Source organism: Cervus elaphus, chromosome 1, assembly GCF_910594005.1.
Source record: "Cervus elaphus chromosome 1, mCerEla1.1, whole genome shotgun sequence".
NCBI classification, from domain to species: domain Eukaryota; kingdom Metazoa; phylum Chordata; class Mammalia; order Artiodactyla; family Cervidae; genus Cervus; species Cervus elaphus.
Genome location: NC_057815.1, coordinates 68,335,724 through 68,353,997, shown reverse-complemented (window position 1 = coordinate 68,353,997; position 18,274 = coordinate 68,335,724). Strand labels below are relative to the sequence as shown.

Sequence of the window (18,274 nt, the reverse complement as noted above, 5' to 3'; positions counted from 1 at the left end):
GTGGCGTCGGCGAGGAAGAAGACAGACAGACAGACACACACAGGAGGTTGCGTAGAAGAGGTAGCTTTTTTTATTTTTAGGACAGCTCAGTTTTTATAGAATGAACATTACCTCCCCCTTAAGTTACCACATATTACATCAGATATTGTTTCATGCTTCTGTCAATATTTTTTTCCCCATGTTTTCCCCCTATTCATTCATCTAGAACCTTTCTGATTACAGGGTTTATTCTTTAATGTCCCATACATAGTCTTCTTGCCTCAATGGCCTAACATTTTCACTCTAACAAAAACAGTGAGTGAGTGAGTGAAGTCGCTCAGTCGTGTCTGACTCTTTGCGACCCCATGGACTGTAGCCTACAAGGCTCCTCAGTCCATGGAATTTTCCAGGCAAGAGTACTGGAGTGGGTCGCCATTTCCTTCTCCACTAACAAAAACAATGTCCTACAAATCTCAGGTACAGTGTAAATTCTTTGGACAATAAAACAATACATGGGAATGGTCACAGTAACATGTTTGACATTTCTGAGAATAGTACCATGAGAAAAACCTTGATATTTTTCTTTACCTGAAACCACAAAATCTCAATTTACAATGGTTAACTATTAAACAGCAAAAACACCTCTAAAGCAGCAAAACACCTCTGTTAATAGTGAGATAATGGCAGTGAAGCTGGTTAATATAAATCTTCTATTGAAATCCTATGTACCCCATTTTCTAACTCTACAAAAATACCCATAATCTCATGTTGTTTAAAAAAAGGGAAACAAATGAACAAATAGCAGCAAGGAAATAGCAATAATGAAAACCCTCTCAACCAAGGAGCAAGTAAACTGAAGCGGTACATCTACTTCTAAATCTAAATGCCTCTACTCTTTTCTATTCTAGAACATTATAATCTTTTAAGCAAGCAGCCAAACTATACCTGTGGCCTTTTCTTTTTTGACTTGATGTTTATGGTCGTGTCCTGAGCCAGAGCAATCATGAGCATTTCCAAAAAGGCTTGGACTTTTCCAGCGAGGCCTTATTACTATATATTATATTTCCAAAAATTAATAGAAAGCCCAACAACAGTAAGACAGAGGAGGAAAGGGACATACCGGGCCCCCGGCACAACCTTGAGGGGAAGAGCTGTCTTGCAGATTCCTTTCTCGTCCCGGTGGCTCCCGAGGGGACATATTGGGCCCCCCGGGGCAGCCCCGTGTGAGGAAGAGCTGCCTTGCAGGTTCCTCTCTCATCCCGTGACCTTGTCACGGTTTGGGCACACCCGGCGGCTCCCAACATATAATGATGACCCTATATGCAAGACAGCAAAAGAGACACAGACGTAAAGAACAGACTTTTGTACTCTGTGGGAGAAGCCAAGGGTGGGATGATTTGAGAGAATAGCATTGAAACATGTATATTATCATATGTCCAGGTTCGATGCATGAGACAGGATGCTCAGGGCTGGTGCACTGGGGTGACCTTGAGGATGGGATGGGGAGGGAGGTGGGAGGGAGGGTCAGGATGGGGAACACATGTACACCCGTGGCTGATTCATGTGAATGAATGGCAAAAGCCACCACAATATTGTAAAGTAATTAGCCTCCAATTAAAAGGAAATAAAAAAAGAAGCCGCAACTGGAGAAGTGAAGAGAAGCTGATGATACCTCCGCTTTAGTTACATTGAGACCTATTGTGTGTGCTGTACTTAGACAGTCCTTGCGATCCTATGGACTGTAGCCCGCCAGGCTCCTCTGTCCATGGGGATTCTCCAGGCAAGAATACTGCAGTGCGTATTCCTTCAGGAATACCTTCCTCCAGGGAATCTTCCCAACCCAGGGATCAAACCCAGGTCTCCCAAATTGCAGTCAAATTCTTTACTGTCTGAGTCACTAGGGAAACCCTAGAACTATTGAGAAGACAGTAACTAGGGACCAGAATGGGCTTTCCTGGTGGCTCAGACAGTAAAGAACCTGCCTGCCAATGCAGGAGATGTGGGTTCAATCCCTGGGTTGGGAAGATCCCCTGGAGAAGGAAGTGGCAGCCCACTCCAGTATTCTTGCCTGAGAAATTCCGTGGACAGAGGAGCCTGGGGGACTACGGTCCATGGGGTCACAAAGAGTCGGACACAACTGAGCGACTAAACAACAAGGGCTCAGAATAGTTCTTAAATTACTTCTGTGAAAAGACTGAATTAACTAAGATCAAAACAGGGTGGTAGGTGAGTGAAATAAATGTTTTGGGACCACAAAGTGTTTCAGGATACCAAATCCAGCACAGTATTTCGAAGTGATGGCGCTGAAGAGCAGAACAGCTTGGAAAGGAGCCGCTAGAGGGCGGCAGAGCACAGTGAGCCCGGCCGGTCACGGGTAACCCAGCCGCCGCCCAGATGTGGAACGCAGAGATGCTTAGTCCCTCAGGCTTGTCCTACTATCTGCGGCCCCGCGGACTGTAGCTCGCCAGGCTCCTCTGTCCATGAAATTCCGAGTAAGAATCCTGGAGCGGATTGCCATTTCCTCTTCTAGGGGGAATCTTCTGGACCCTGGGAAAGAACCCGTGTCTCCTGTGGTCTTCTGCATTGCAGGCGGATCCTTTACCCTAAGGATTCTTTACATCTGAGAAGCCCAGATGTGGGGAAAATCCAAATGAAAAAGCCTAATGGGCAGGCCGAGCACATTAACCGGCCAGCCCTCACCACCCTCACCACTGATCCCACAGCTTCTTAAGGGGAAGGGAGGCAGGGGCCTAAAGGAAGGTTATGGAACAGCACTGTCCAACAGAAACACGATACGCGAATTTTCCAGTAGCCACTTTACTCAAGGAAAAAAGGAACAGGTGACGTTAATTTTAACATTTTAAAATTTACCCTCATGTATCCAAAATGTTATCATTTCAACATGTGATTAATATAAAAATTATAGGGATATCTTACTTTTAAATTTTTTGCTATACAGCAGAAACCCACACAGCACTGTAAAGCAATAATTTAAAAAAAAAATTTTGGTATTAAGTTTTTGAAATTCGATGTGTATTTTCTAGTTATTATAGCACTTCTCCTTTTGGACGAGCCACATTTCAAGGGTTCAATAGCCACTCATGACTATTGATATTTAATTTCTCCCAGGTAAGTACCCCATGCTGGATGAGGGCCTTCTGAGGATTCCAGTAGTGTCCCAGGGTAAAGATCAGACCAAGGACCCCTCCCGGTCCAGTCTACAGCCTTGACCTACAGCCCCTGCCTCCTCCCCGGAAAACACCTCCCGTACAGGTTTCTGCCTGGTGCTCTTTCCTCTGCAAAGCCCTTTCCCCTAGCCCAGCCCCACTCCTCAGCCTGTGTTCCCAGAAGTGTTTGGGTCATACCTCTAGACACCTGTCACGTGACATCACAAGTTATGCTGGAATCTAGTTCCTCATACCAGGGCGTCAGCCTTCTGCCTAGTGACAAGGTCCAGGCCCAGGGCAGGAGCTGGACACGTTTGATTTCTGGCTCTGCTGCCTACTTAGTTGGTGCTGTGCTTGTATTAGTCGCTCAGTTGTGTCCGACTCTTTGCGACCCCATGGACTGCAGCCCACCAGGCTCCTCTGTCCATGGGGATTCTCCAGGCAAGAATACTGGAGTGGGTTGCCATGCCCTCAGTACCTTAAACAAAAATCTTAAATTCGCTTGCTTCAGAGGAGTCATGAGTGCTTTTATCAAAAAGGATTCCTGATATATAGTGGATGTTTTCTGAATGCTGGTTTCTTATCATCAAAGATAATGACTGTGCTATATGTATCTCTGAATTAAAATATGTTAGTTTCCTTACAACTATTAAATGGCATAACAGTAAATTGATATGGAAGGCAACTTGGTTACAACCTGAAACTCATCAAATACACTGCCCTTTGACCTAGCAATTCCACTTCTAGGGAATTATATACCAGGTTGGTGCAAAAGTAATTGTGGTTTCAGGTAGTGAATTTTAAATTGTTACAACTGGATTCGAGCACATCTCTATTAATCAAAATAAGAACCATTACAATCAACACATTTTTGCCAATGAGAAATGTTTGTTTACTCCTGTAGGTTAAAAACCCAAGCTTTGGGATTCAACAAAGTCTTGGAAAGAATTTTCTGCCTCCTCCTGGTTGTGAAAGCCTTTTCCCTGCAAAAAGTTGTCGAGATGCCTGAAGTGCTAGTCAGTTGGCTAGAGGTCACGTGAATATGGCAGATTAAGCAAAACTTTGTAGCCCAGTTCATTCAACTTTTGAGCATTAGTTGTGTAACGTGCAGCCGGGTGTTGTCCTGGAGAAAAATTGGCCCCTTGCTATTGACCAGTGCTGGCTAGAGGTGTTGGCAGTTTTCAGTGCATCTCATTGATTTGCTGAGCATACATCTCAGATTAATGGTTTTGCTGGGATTCAGAAAGCTATAGTGGATCAGACTGGCAGCAGATCACGAAACAGTGACCATGACTTTTTTTGGTGCAAGTTTGGCTTTGGGAAGCGCTTTGGAGATTCTTCTCAGTCCAACCACTGAGTTGGTCGTCGCCAACTGTGGTATAAAATCCACTTTTTGTCGCATGTAACAACTCGATCAAGAAATGGTTCATTGTTGCTACAAATAATAAGATAAGACGCCTTTCAAAATGATGATTTTTTTGATTTGCAGTCAGCTCATGAGGTGCTCACTTATCAAGCTTTTTCACCTTTCCAATTTGCTTCAAATGCTGAATGACCATGGAATGGTTGATGTTGAGTTCTTTGGCAACTTCTTGTGTAGTTGTAAGAGAATCAGCTTCGAAGATTGCTTTCAACTGGTCATTGTCAATTTCTGATGGCCAGTCACTGCACTTCTCATCTTCAAGGCTCTCAACTCCTTTGCAAAATTTCTTGAACCACCACTGCACTGTAGGTTTGTTAGCAGTTACTGGACCAAATGTGTTGCTGATGTTGCAAGTTGTAACTCAAATAAGAAAATAGCTCAAATTTGCTTTTTGTATAACATCATTTCCATAGTCTAAAATAAATACAAAATAAATAGCAAGTAATAAATCTTCAGCAAAAAACAAAAAGTGAGAAATGTGCATTAAAATGATGTATAAAATAACCACATTTATTTAAGAATGTATTCCAATATCGAACAGCAAATTTCAACAATGTAAAAATAGCGATTACATTTGCACCAACCTATGAATTCGGCAAATCAATTTCTCTCCTATGTGAGAAATTACGTATGCACAAGAAAGTCATTGTAGGAAAAGGTTGGGAGCTACCTAATTGTCAAACACTAGCGAGCTGTTTAAACAAGTTGTAATATATCCATCAGAGAGGATATAATGCCGTCATGAACAAGAATAACATGGCTCTATGTATAGTTGAAGGAACCACTTTCCCAAAAAAGAGAGACAGAAGTGCAGAAGAATGTGGAAAATGTTCAGAAGTGCAGAATGCAAAAACTAAAAGGAAAGGTTGTATGTGTGAGTGCTTATATGTGAAATGAATATCTCTGGGAGGAATTCCAGAAAATAAGGCTGCAGAGCTGGGCTTCAGACATGAGGAGGAGGCTGGCTTTTCACTGACTACTCCTTTTTGAATGCTATATAATGTATATCAATTAAAATTTTCACAAAAAATAAAAGCTAGCACCTGAAGATATTCAGTCTTGGTATTAATATTTCTCTAAAAAATTATATACAAATGGCAAATAGATCAATGAAAAGATGTTCAACATCACTAATCATCAGGGAAATGCAAATCAAAACCACAATGAGATATCACCTCACACCTGGTCAAAATGGTTATCACCAAAAAGACAATAAATAATGAGTGTTAGAGAGGATGTGGAAAAAGGGAACTTTTGTGCAAAGCTGGTGGGAATGTAAATTGGTACAGTCATTCTGGAAAACAGTATGGAGGTTCCTCAAATACTTAAAAATAGAACTACCATATGATTCAGCAATCCACTTTTGGGGATAAATCTGAAGGAAATGAAAACACTCTCTCAAAGAAATATCTGTAAGCCCATGTTCATTGCAGCCTTATTAACAACAGCTAAGACAAGGAAATAACCTAAATGTCTATCGATGGATGAATAGATAAAGAAGATATGCATTCAGTTCAGTTCAGTTCAGTGGCTCAGTCGTGTCCGACTCTTTGCAACCCCATGAATCGCAGCACACCAGGCCTCCCTGTCCATCACCAACTCCCGGAGTTTACTCAAACTCATGTCCATCAAGTCTGTGATGCCATCCAGCCATCTCATCCTCTGTCATCCCCTTCTCCTCCTGCCCCCAATCCCTCTCAGCATCAGGGTCTTTTCCAATGAGTCAACTCTTCGCATGAGGTGGCCAAAGTATTGGAGTTTCAGCTTCAGCATCAGTCCTTCCAATGAACATCCAGGATGTTCCATCCTTTAGGATGGACTGGTTGGATCTCTCTGCAGTCCAAGGGACTCTCAAGAGTCTTCTCCAATACCATAGTTCAAAAGCATCAATTTTTCGGTGCTCATCTTTCTTCACAGTCCAACTCTCACATCCATATATGACCACTGGAAAAACCATAGCCTTGGCGAGATGGACCTTTGTTGGCAAAATAATGTCTCTGCTTTTTAATATGCTATCTAGGTTGGTCATAACTTTCCTTCCAAGGAGTAAGCGTCTTTTAATTTCATGGCTGCAATCACCATCTGCAGTGATTTTGGAGCCTCAAAAAATAAAGTCTGACACTGCTTTCACTGTTTCCCCATCTATTTGCCATGAAGTGATGGGACCAGATGCCATGATCTTAGTTTTCTGAATGTTGAGCTTTAAGCCAACTTTTTCACTCTCCTCTTTCAATTTCATCAAGTGGCTTTTTAGTTCCTCTTCACTTTCTTCCATAAGGGTGGTGTCATCTGCATATCTGATGTTATTGATATCTCTCCCGGCAATCTTGATTCCAGCTTGTGCTTCTTCCAGCCCAGCATTTCTCATGATGTACTCTGCATATAAGTTAAATAATCAGGGTGACAATATACAGCCTTGATGTTCACCTTTTCCTATTTGGAACCAGTCTGTTGTTCCATGTCCAGTTCTAACTGTTGCTTCCTGACCTGCATATAGGTTTCTCAAGAGGAAGGTCAGATGGTCTGCTATTCCCATCTCTTTCAGAATTTTCCACAGTTTATTGTGATCCACACAGTCAAAGGTTTTAGCATAGTCAAGAAAGCCGAAATAGATGTTTTTCTGGAACTCTCTTGCTTTTCTGATGATCCAGCGGATGTTGGCAATTTGATCTCTGGTTCCTCTGCCTTTTCTAAAACCAACTTGAACATCTGGAAGTTCACGGTTCATGTATTGCTGAAGCCTGGCTTGAAGAATTTTGAGTATTACTTTACTAGCATGTGAGATGAGTGCAATTGTGCGGTAGTTTGAGCATTCTTTGGGATTGCCTTTCTTTGGGACTGGAATGAAAACTGACCTTTTCCAGTCATGTGGTCACTGCTATGTTTTCCACATTTGCTGGCATATTGAGTGCAGCACTTTCACAGCGTCATCTTCAGGATTTGAAATAGCTCAACTGGAATTCCATCACCTCCACTAGCTTTGTTCGTAGTGATGCTTTCTAAGGCCCACTTGACTTCACATTCCAGGATGTCTGGCTCTAGGTGAGTGATCACACCATCGTGATTAACTGGGGCATGAAGATCTTTTTTGTACAGTTCTTCTGTGTATTCTTGCCACCTCTTCTTAATATCTTCTGCTTCTGTTAGGTCCATACCATTTCTGTCCTTTATCAAACCCATCTTTGCACGAAATGTTCCCTGGGTATCTCTAATTCTTGAAGAGATCTCTAGTCTTTCCCATTCATTGTTTTCCTCTATTTCTTTGCATTGATTGCTGAGGAAGGCTTTCCTATCTCTCCTGGCTATTCTTTGGAACTCTGCATTCAAATGGGAATATCTTTCCCTTTCTCCTTTGCTTTTCGCTTCTCTTTTCACAGCTATTTGTAAGGCCTCCTCAGACAACCATTTTGCCTTTTTGCATTTCTTTTCCATGGGGATGGTCTTGATCCCTGTCTCCTATACAATGTCATGAACCTCCATCCATAGTTCATCAGGCACTCTATCAGATCTAGTCCTTTAAATCTATTTCTCATTTCCACTGTATAGTGATAAGGGATTTGATTTAGGTCATACCTGAATGGTCTAGTGGTTTTGCCTACTTTCTTCAATTTAAGTTTGAATTTGGCAATAAGGAGTTCATGATCCGAGCCACAGTCAGCTCCCAGTCTTGTTTTTGCTGACTGTATAGAGCTTCTCCGTCCTTGGCTGCAAAGAATGTAGTCAATCTGATTTCAGTGTTGACCATCTGGTGATGTCCATGTGTAGAGTCTTCTCTTGTGTTATTGGAAGAAGGTGTTTGCTATTACCAGTGCATTCTCTTGGCAAAACTCTATTAGCCTTTGCCCTGCTTCATTCTGTACTCTAAGGCCAAATTTGCTTGTTATATGTATACATATATTTCATCATAAAAAGAAGGAAATTCTGCCATTTGTGACAAAATAAATGAACTTTGTGTGCATTATGCTAAGTGAAATAAGCCAAACAGAGAAAGATCAATACTGTGTGATCTTACTTAGTTTAGTCACTCAGTCATGTTGGACTCTTTGCAACCCCATGGACTGTAGCCCACCAGGCTCCTCTGTCCAAGGGGATTCTCCAGGCAAGAATACTGGAGTGAGTTGCCATGCCCTTCCCCAGGGGGATCTTACTTATATGTGAAATCTAAAAAACAAAAACAAAAGTCCAAACTCACAGAAAGGTGGTTGCCAGAAGCTAGGGGGAGGGGGGAATCGAGGAGAGGTTGGTCAGAGGGTACAAACTTCTGGTCAGAAGATAAAGAAGTGCTGGGGATGTAATGTACAGAGTGATAACTATAGTTAACAATTCTGTATCACATACTTGAAAGTTGCTAAGAGAGTAAGTCCTAGAAGTTCACACACACACACAACGTAACTATGTGACTGATCTTACTATGGTAATCATTTTGCAATATATACAGTTGCTACATCATCACATTAAATACCGTACACAGTGTCATATTTCAGCTATATCTCAGTAAAACTGGGGAAAAAAACCCATAAAAAAGGGAAATGCAAATTAAAACAAGGCAATGATACTTTTCACCCATCTTATTGGCAAGCATTTCAAGTCTGGTCTCAAGTGCTGGCTCATGCCAGTCCTGGTCACACCTTGTTGGTGGCAGAGTAAATGAAGCAGCCAACTTTAAAACAACTTGACTGTATCTATTAGTTGCCCTATGAGGGCACCATCCTATTTTCCAGGGTCAGCTCAAAGCCAAAGATGGAGCTGTGTCTCTACCCGAGCTCAACATCAGCCCCGGGCAGCAGTTACCTCTGCAGGGTGCTGGGGCCAGACTGCTGGAAAGAGGAGACTGGCCTCACTGTACAATCTCCAATTTCTTTTCAATCCAAAGAGGATGTATTCCTGCCTTACTTGTATAATTACATAAAAGGTTTAAAAGTTAAAAATGTTTTGGGAATTCCTTGGTGGTCCAGTGGTTAGGACTCCGTGCTTTTACTGCTGAGGACACGGATTCAGTCTCTGGTTGGGGAATTAAGACTCTGCAAGCTGCGTGGCACAGACCAAAAAAGAAAGTTAAAAATATTTTACAAACATGGTTCTCAGGAAATGAGGGGGAAAAGAGAAAAGAAACAGAGGGGAAGAAACATCTCTGTTGCCTAAGGTAAACCACCTGAACATGTTAGACATTTTCCCTCAATTGTGTGTTTGTTTCTCCATAGCTCACCCCTGATCTATGTTGAGAAGTTATGCAATTTTATATTCAATTTTCCCCATAACTTTGTAACTTGGCATTGGTTAATATCTGTGGCAAGTCTGTGAGTCCCCCTCCACATCACTTAATGGTCTGAGAGAAGGAAGGCAGGTGGGCAAGGACTATGGGTGGGGGTGGGGTGGGCAGTTCTGCATGCTCTGGGACCCAGAGGCCACTTTCTCAGCCTCAACACTGTTGACATTTTGGTCTGGATAATTTTTGGTTGTGAGGAGCTGTCCTGTGCACTATGGAATATTGAGCAGCACCCCACAACACCCCCACCCCTCTGCAGTTATGACAACCCACAGTGTCTCCTGACATGGCCAAATGTCACCTGGAGGTAGGGTTGTTAGATTTAGCTAATAAAAATAGAGGACCGCCAGTTAAGTTTGAATTTGCATTTCAGATAAACAACAAATATTTTTTTTAGTATAAGTGTGTCCTAGAGGACATAATGAATGGGGACACACTTATACTGAAAAATTACTGTCTAACCGAACCCAGATTTACCTGGGCAGCATGTGTTTTATCTGGCAACCTAGGTGTCGGGTGAGGGGATGGTTCTCTGTTGAGCCCCTGTCATAGGGTGTCAGCATAAAGGAGCAGGCAGAGGATGTCCTTGCTCCAAGGGGCTTAAAATCTCATCTCGGATCTCACAGCTAGTAGTGCTCATAGGTACCACTAAGGCTCCTCAGGTGCTAGCTGGGCCCTTCAGCTCCTGATTCTGCTTCTCCCTCCTCTGACTCAAACCGCCCCCCCAAGGGTCAGCACAGCTTATTCTGTCCCTCAAAAAGCAGAAGTCACTGAGACCCAGAAAACAACACTGAACCTCCAGTGGGCAGGTGTCAAGGGCCTCTTGGGGTTTGAAACTGCTGAGGAGGCACACCTGGGGTCTGGGGTCACTTTGAGGGCAGGGTCACAGGGCCTCCTCCATTCTGGGTTTGGAGACCCTGGGGGTGGGCCCACTGGGCCTGGCAGGGGTCACTGAGAGAGGGAGCAGATCAGAACCTGGAAGCAGTGGGTAAGACTGTCCTGTTATTTGATAAAGTTCATTTATTGAGTGTTCACTTGTGCCAGGAGCCACACTAGGTGCTGGCTAAGTGTCAGCCATCAGGCCCAGGTGGGACCAGGTGCAGATATGAATGGTGCAGGCAGGGGGTGTAGTCAGTGCTGTCAGGAGAGAGCACCCAGAGGACCAGCCTGACTGGTCTGGGAGGGTGTGGGGTGATCAGCAGGTGGTGAATCCAGGTCTGGACATAGATGTCCAAGATGCTGGAGACATTGGGGGTATAAGTTCAAGAAGCAGAAGAATCATGGGTCTGGGCTGAGGTGAGAAATGCAAGCAGAAGCCTTGGTGGGGTGTGGTGTGGCAGGAGTCGTAAGAGAGAGAGTAGGGTGAGAACAGAGCCTGGGAGCCTCCGTGTTTAGGGGCAGCAAGGGAGGCTTAGAAGAAATGGTCAGAGAGGTAGGCAGGAGTCGACATCATCTGGAGGGCCAGGGGAGAAGAATGTTCCCAAGAAGGAGTGGTCAGTACCAAGCAACACAGCCGAGGGGCCGGTGAGCTGGAGACAAAGATGGGGGGCATTGAGGACACTTGCCAGCACAGTTAGGGGCATCATAGTTTACGACGAACATTCACCAGCAGACAAGATCCACGGAGTCAGCATGAGGAAGGAGTCTTCCAGCTCGAGAGTCCCCCACAGCACAGTCCCTCAGACTCAGAGCACCGGGGGCAGCAGTGCTGGTTCACCCTCTGCCCCTGGATCACTCTGCTCCAACCCAGCTGGGCTCCTTGCTGCTCCTTGAATGCCAGACAGGTTCAACCTCAGGGCCTTTGCACCTGCTGTTGCCTCTTCCTGGAACACTTTCTCAATACATCCTCATCTCCTCTAAGTTGTTACTCCAATGTTATCTTCTCTGTTAAGCCTTCCCTGACAATCAATTAAAATAGCCACAGCCCTTCCAGCATTATCTAGTCTTTTCCCTATCTAATTTTTCTCCATAACACACCTGTCAACATCTCATAAAACCTACATTGAATTTCTAAAATATTTTGGTTTGAAAGGATAATATGTTCACATGGTTCAAGATTCAGAGTTGTGTCCAGGCTTTTGCTATTACAGAATATCAGTGTGATGAATAAACTTGTGCCTGCATCATTTCATTGTATAGATGAAACTCTAGGCTAAAGTCTCAAAAGTGGGATTGCTGGATCAAGGGGTAAATGCATTTATATCTCACTTTTTTTTTATTGCTCTCATGTCTAGAATAAGCTCCATGACAGGGTAGATATCTTTAAACTTTTTTTTCACTGCTATATCCTTAGTGCTTGAAACAAAGCTTGACACCTAGTAGGTGCTCAATAAATACGTTTTGAGCAAATGAATGAACCCATTTCTGGAAGCCTGAAGATCCGCTCCTGATGGCCATTCTAGAGTAGGCCTCTTCCCTGAACTCAGGGTTGGAGATTCTTGGAGACTCTTGGACACAGCACATTGTCCTTGCCGGTCCTGCACCCCCTCCAGAAAGTGAAAGAATTTCCGTCAGCAAATACAGAGAGATGCTGTACTTAGGTTGGTCGTTCTCTCCTCTGCTTGCTCTGTTTTACCCAGGAAAGCTTTTAAAAGTATATCTACTAAGCAGCATGCATCATTTTACCTCTAAATTTGCTTTCCTGACTACAGTTTTCTTTTCTTTTTATTTTTTTGGCACTGCATGGCTTGTGTGATCTTAGTTCTCTGACCAGGGATGGAACCTGGCAGTGGAAACATGGCATCCTAACCACTGGACCTCCAGGGAATTTCCAGTTTTCTTTTCTAACAATATACACAATTAGTTTCAATAACATACACAAATACTTGAAGAGTTATCAAGTGGCAGACAGAGTTGGCTAATTTTCAGAAGTGAAATTCATTCATAGAGTGAGTATGTATTTTAAAAAATTATCTATTTGTGGTTGCACTGGGTCTTTGTTTCTGCACTCGGGCTTCCTCTAGTTGTGGTGCACAGGCTTCTCATTGAGGCGACTTCTCTTGTTGTGGAGCATGGACTCTAGGTGCACAGGTTTCAGTGGCTGCGGCATCCAGGGTTAATTGCTCCAAGGCACTTGGAATCTTCCTGGACCAGGGATCAAACCCCTGTACCCTACATCAGCAAAGGGAAGGTGCTCAGTCGTGTCCAACTCTTTGTGACCCCATGGACTGTAGCCTACTGGGCTCCTCCATCCATGGGATTTTCCAGGCAAGAGTAGTGGAGTGGGTTGCCATTTCCTTCTCCAGGGGATCTTCCTGACCCAGGTATCGAATCCAGGTCTCCTGCATTATAGACAGATGCTTTACCATCTGAGCCACTAGGGAAGTCCCCCTACATTGGCAGGCAGATTCCAATTCACGGGACCACCATGGAAGTCCGTGAGTATGTCTTTTGTGCCTGGCTCTGTGCTGGCCATGAGAGTAGATGATGAGAACATGGTGAAAATTGTGGCTGCTGGCAGGTCTCATCATTACTAGGGAGAGAGCACTCAGCAAGTCTCCTTGCAGGCAGGGACTCAGGTTCTGGCATGTTCAAGGTAGCCACTACCCCTGCCCCTCTTCCCCCAATTAGCAGGTTCATATTTGAGCCCCCAGGCCTCTACGGCAACGGTGAAGAGGTTGACTTGAAAAATTCCCTGATTTCCCTCATCTGTTAAAAGGGCCACTTTTGTTAGTTGATTTCACATTTCTAGGTGTGTCTGTTGATATTAGTCTAAGCTAACTGTTTAACTGCAGGAAACTTGGCCATTCTGATTCCCTTTGGGCCTCTTGGGGAAGCCCCAGGTCCCACGAGGACTTCTCCTATTGGCTTCCAGTTTCCATGGGAGTGGGAAGGAAGAAGGGGTTAAAATATGAGGCCAGACTGACCTGGGTTCACACTCTGGCCTGACAACTTAGTAGCCGTCAGGTCTTGGGCAACTAAGTTCAAAGCGCCTACATCTCATGTCCCAGCCCCGCCTGTTCTTCCAGTTCCTCCTATGCCCAACCACCCCAATAAAGAGGAGGGAAGGGGTAAACTCCAGAACCCATGACCCAGGGTTGGGCCAGAGACAGAAGATTCCATAATGGCAATCTGTGTGCCCCAGGACAGGCCCCACCTTCATCTTCATGGTCAAGTGGGCTGTTTGTAACAAAATCTGGGATCCAAGACAGCAGCTCCAAATACCTTTTGTCTTTGAACCTGAACTTTCTGGATTTTCTGAGGAGTTCACTTATAAATTAGAGCATTGTTTGGATATCTTTAATCACATCTGGCACTTGAGTATTCACAGTATGTGTAACCAGGGGCGTTCCTAATAAACTTTGGTAAACAGAAAAGTCCAGAAGATTTCTAGGCTAGACACCTGCCTCAGTGTTTATGCTGGAATGGGGGAGCTCAGATTTCTATATGGATGGGACCACCGAGCAAAGATCCTTAATGGTTGAAAGAAATGTGAGATTCTTTTGACTCTAAAGAAACTCATGATTTGAGAGAGCTTGAAGTAGCCTGAACTTGAAGACTGCCAGTGACTATTTCATGAGATAATAGTGATTAAAACAAGAAATTTGGCCTTGAAGCGGGAATAAAACAATCCCTGCACATTTGAGATGGTGACTGGATCACTAGAGAACCAAGTGTCACTTCAAGTCCCTGAATTGTTGCTGTCCTAAGTGGAGGGTGCCCTGGAGCCTGGGAGAGATTCAGGAGACACAGAAACAAATGCAACAAGTAGTCTGGATGCTGATTCAAACAAGACAACTGTAAAAAAGAAAAGTTATGAGACATTAGGGCTTCCCGGGTGGCACTAGTGGTAAAGAACTCGCCAGCCCAATGCAGGAGCTGTAGGAAACACAGGTTCGATCCCTGGGTTGGGAAGATCCCCTGGAGGAGGACATGGCAACCCACTCCAGTATTCTTTTCTGGAGAATCCCATGAACAGAGGAGCCTGGGGGGCCTCAGGGTCCCAAAGAGTCAGACACGACTCAATTGACTTAGCATGCATTTAGCATGAGGCATTTAGGGAAATTTGAAAACTGACTGGATATTTGAGATGAAGCAGATCTTGATCATTGTTGACATTGAGTGATTGGTACATGTTCCTTTTTGCTATTTTTTCCTTGCTTTTGCATATATTAGAATTATTCCATAATAAAGGTAAAATAAGCCCTCCAAGTAGACTATTTCATATCTTAAGTTCAAATACTTCCCTTTCCTTATACATCATCAATTGCTTAAAATCATGCTACATTTTTGTTTCCTTCACATTTGAATCACAATTTTCTGGTACAGTTTTATATTTTTCCTGGAGTTTCTTGGCACCTTTCCTGTTCCTTTAGGAGAGAAGAGACATGTGCCTTCTTTATCATGTGACTCAGAGCTTGTAACTTCTTAATAGTACTATCTATTAACAGGAATTCACTTCACTCTTGAAGACCTTTTAAAGACATTATCCGAACCTTCTGTTTTCCTATTCTAATTTTAAGCAAGTACTTCTAGGCAAACAGTTATTATTCTGGGATTTCTTTTCAATGTGTGTCTGGATTAGTTCTGTTATCTCTTGGATACTCAGTGTGTTAGGTCAGGCTCCCCAAAAGCAGAGCCTGAGACAAAAATTCTGGTGAAATTGAGACCATTCTCTCAGTTAACCACCATCTCCAGCATAGAGGAGGGGAAGAGAGCTAAGCAAGGAAGTATTCTTGGCTGGAGATGCTGGAGTTCATTCTCCCTTGACACAAGGAGGCCTTTGTGTAGCAACACACAGCAGAGGCAATGGGTGTACCAAGCCAGTGGAGGGGATTTGAGAGGACTGTCCACCACTCCAGTGGTTCTCAATCTTGAGAATGGGCCAGAATCCCCCAGAAGGATTTGTTAAATACAGATCACTGGGACCCACCCCCAGAATTTCTGATTCAATAGGTCAGGGGTGGGTCTTGAGAATTTGCATATCTGGCATATTGCCAGAAGCTGCTTCTGGAACTATACTTTGAGAATCAAAGCAGTAAATTATATCTTCTTTTTTCGTTTTTCTGAACTACAAACTCAAGTAACTTTTTTCAGCATGAATGCATGGGACATGCAAGTCTATTTTGCCACTATGGTTGATTAAAAAATTTTTTTTACTTCACTTGGTTGCACTGGGTCTTCATTGCTGTACGGGCTTTTCTCTAGTTGTAGGGAGCAGGGGCTACTCTCTAGTTGGTGGTGCTCAGGCTTCTCGTTGCAGTGGCTTCTCTTGTTGCGGAGCACACACTCTAGGACACATGGGCTTCAGTAGTTGCGGTTCCTGGGCTCTGGAGCACAGGCGTAGTTTCTCCTCAGCGTATGGGATCTTCCTGGAGCAGGGATCAGACTTGTGTCTCCTGCTTTGGCAGGTGGATTCTTTACCACTGAGCCACCAAGGAAGCCCTCTCCGACTGTCTTTTTTTTTTTTTTCCCCATTTATTTTTATTAGTTGGAGGCTAATTACTTTACAATATTGTAGTGGGTTTTGTCATACATTGACATGAATCAGCCATGGATTTACATGTATTCCCATCCCGATCCCCCCTCCCTCCTCCCGCTCTACCCGATTCCTCTGGGTCTTCCCAGTGCACCAGGCCCGAGCACTTGCCTCATGCATCCAGCCTGGGCTGGTGATCTATTTCACCCTAGATAATATACATGTTTCAATGCTGTTCTCTCTAAACATCCCACCCTTGCCTTCTCCCACAGAGTCCAAAAGTCTGTTCTATACATCTGTGTCTCTTTTTCTGTTTTGTATATAGGGTTATCATTACCATCTTTCTAAATTCCATATATATGTGTTAGTATGCTGTATTGGTCTTTATCTTTCTGGCTTACTTCAGTCTGTATAATGGGCTCCAGTTTCATCCATCTCATTAGAACTGATTCAAATGAATTCTTTTTAATGGCTGAGTAATATTCCTTGGTGTATATGTACCACAGCTTCCTTATCCATTCGTCTGCTGATGGGCATCTAGGTTGCTTCCATGTCCTGGCTATTAAAAATATGGAACGCTTCACGAATTTGCATGTCATCCTTGTGCAGGGCCATGCTAATCTTCTCTGTATCGTTCCAATTTTAGTATATGTGCTGCCGAAGCGAGCACCGACTGTCTTTTAATTAAGCTAGTTCAAACACATTTCCCTCAGAAATTTACAGGTCAGTTCAGAGTTTCTAGCTTCAGAGAAGCCCAATGCCAGTTTGATCTCTATATCCTTACATAAAACCTGATTGTTTTGTTTTTATGTTTCAGGAGGTATTAGGCTTTCTGAAAACGTATGAGCCCATAGCTGTGTGTGTGTGTATTTTCCCTTTGATTCTGCTCAGCATTCGAATTTTTTTCTTTTTTTGGCTGCACAGCTTTGACTTATAAGATCTTAGTTCCCTGATCCAGGGATTGAACCCAGGCCCTGTCAGTGAAAGCACCTAACCAGAGTCTGAACCACTGGACTACCAGGGAATTCCCATCAAGGGGCACTTTTACTCTAAAGGTGGCTTGGGATTTTTTGTTTTTGTCACTCTGAGAATTTCCCGTCTATTATTTTTCTCATTGTTTTCTTGCTTCTGTCTTCTCTTTTCTCTGTTTTTCTCATTAGAAAAATATCAGGCCTCTTGAAATGATCTATGATTCGATTTCCCCCCCTTATTTAAAAAAAATTCTTTTTTGTGTTTATATTCTTAGAGAATTCCATGGCTTTTGCTTCTAGGCATTTTTAAAATAAACTTTTTACTTTGGAGTAGTTTTAGATTCATATAGAAGTTGCAAAGATACTACAGAGAGTTCCCATTACCCTTCACCCAGCTTCCTCTAAAATTAGCATCTTGCAGCAACTAAGACACAGTACAGTCAAGTAAATAAATATTAAAAAAATAAAATTAGCATCTTACATTACCATAGTACATCAAAATAAACATATTAACATTCATCCATTACTATTACCTAAACTTCAGGTTTTTTTAAAGAATATATCAAGATTATTTTCATTAACTGAAATAAAATGCAATTCCAATTGCAAATCAAGTTTCTGACACCATAAATATGTCATTTGATTAATTTATATAGAAAGAAAACTCTCAAATGATGATTAAAAACAAGAACATTCCAAGATTTCCAGGTGGTGGGAAAGCAGCATCTTTTGCCTTTGATACCTTTGATAGTCTAAGATACCGTGGGCTTAACAGTTGGAAAAAACTTGAAAAAAAGATAAAATAATCCTTAGTAAAAACAAATAAAAATATAAAATCTATGGCCATGATATTATCCTCTGCTTTTAAATTTTTTTCTTCTGTTTTACTGAAAGATAATTGACACGCAGCATTGCATAAGTTTAAGATGCTCAGCATAATGATTTAACTTACGTACATCATGAAATGATTGTCACAGTAAGTTCTATCATCTCATACAGAGGCAAAATTAAAGAAGTAGAAAATAATTTTTTCCTTGTGATGAAAACTCT

General features: G+C 42.9%; 1 protein-coding gene and 1 non-coding gene across 5 annotated transcripts in view; both read right to left on the bottom strand.

Annotated features, from left to right (window-relative positions):
- The window catches only part of LOC122697029 (spidroin-2-like), a 34,735-nt gene that overhangs the window by 4,555 nt on the left and 11,906 nt on the right, over positions 1-18,274 (bottom strand). The window contains exon 3 of one of the 4 annotated variants that reach the window (XM_043907369.1): positions 1,100-1,295. The exons of 2 other annotated variants lie outside the window; for them this stretch is intronic. In XM_043907369.1, coding sequence (XP_043763304.1) covers positions 1,100-1,295 — 196 coding nt within the window. Of the gene's footprint in view, positions 1-967; positions 1,296-18,274 lie in introns of those variants that run through there. One more of the 4 variants, XM_043907361.1, reaches the window with a different exon arrangement.
- Positions 16,818-16,923, bottom strand: LOC122703941. Its single transcript, XR_006343675.1, has one exon. It is a non-coding gene; the product is annotated as a U6 spliceosomal RNA (small nuclear RNA).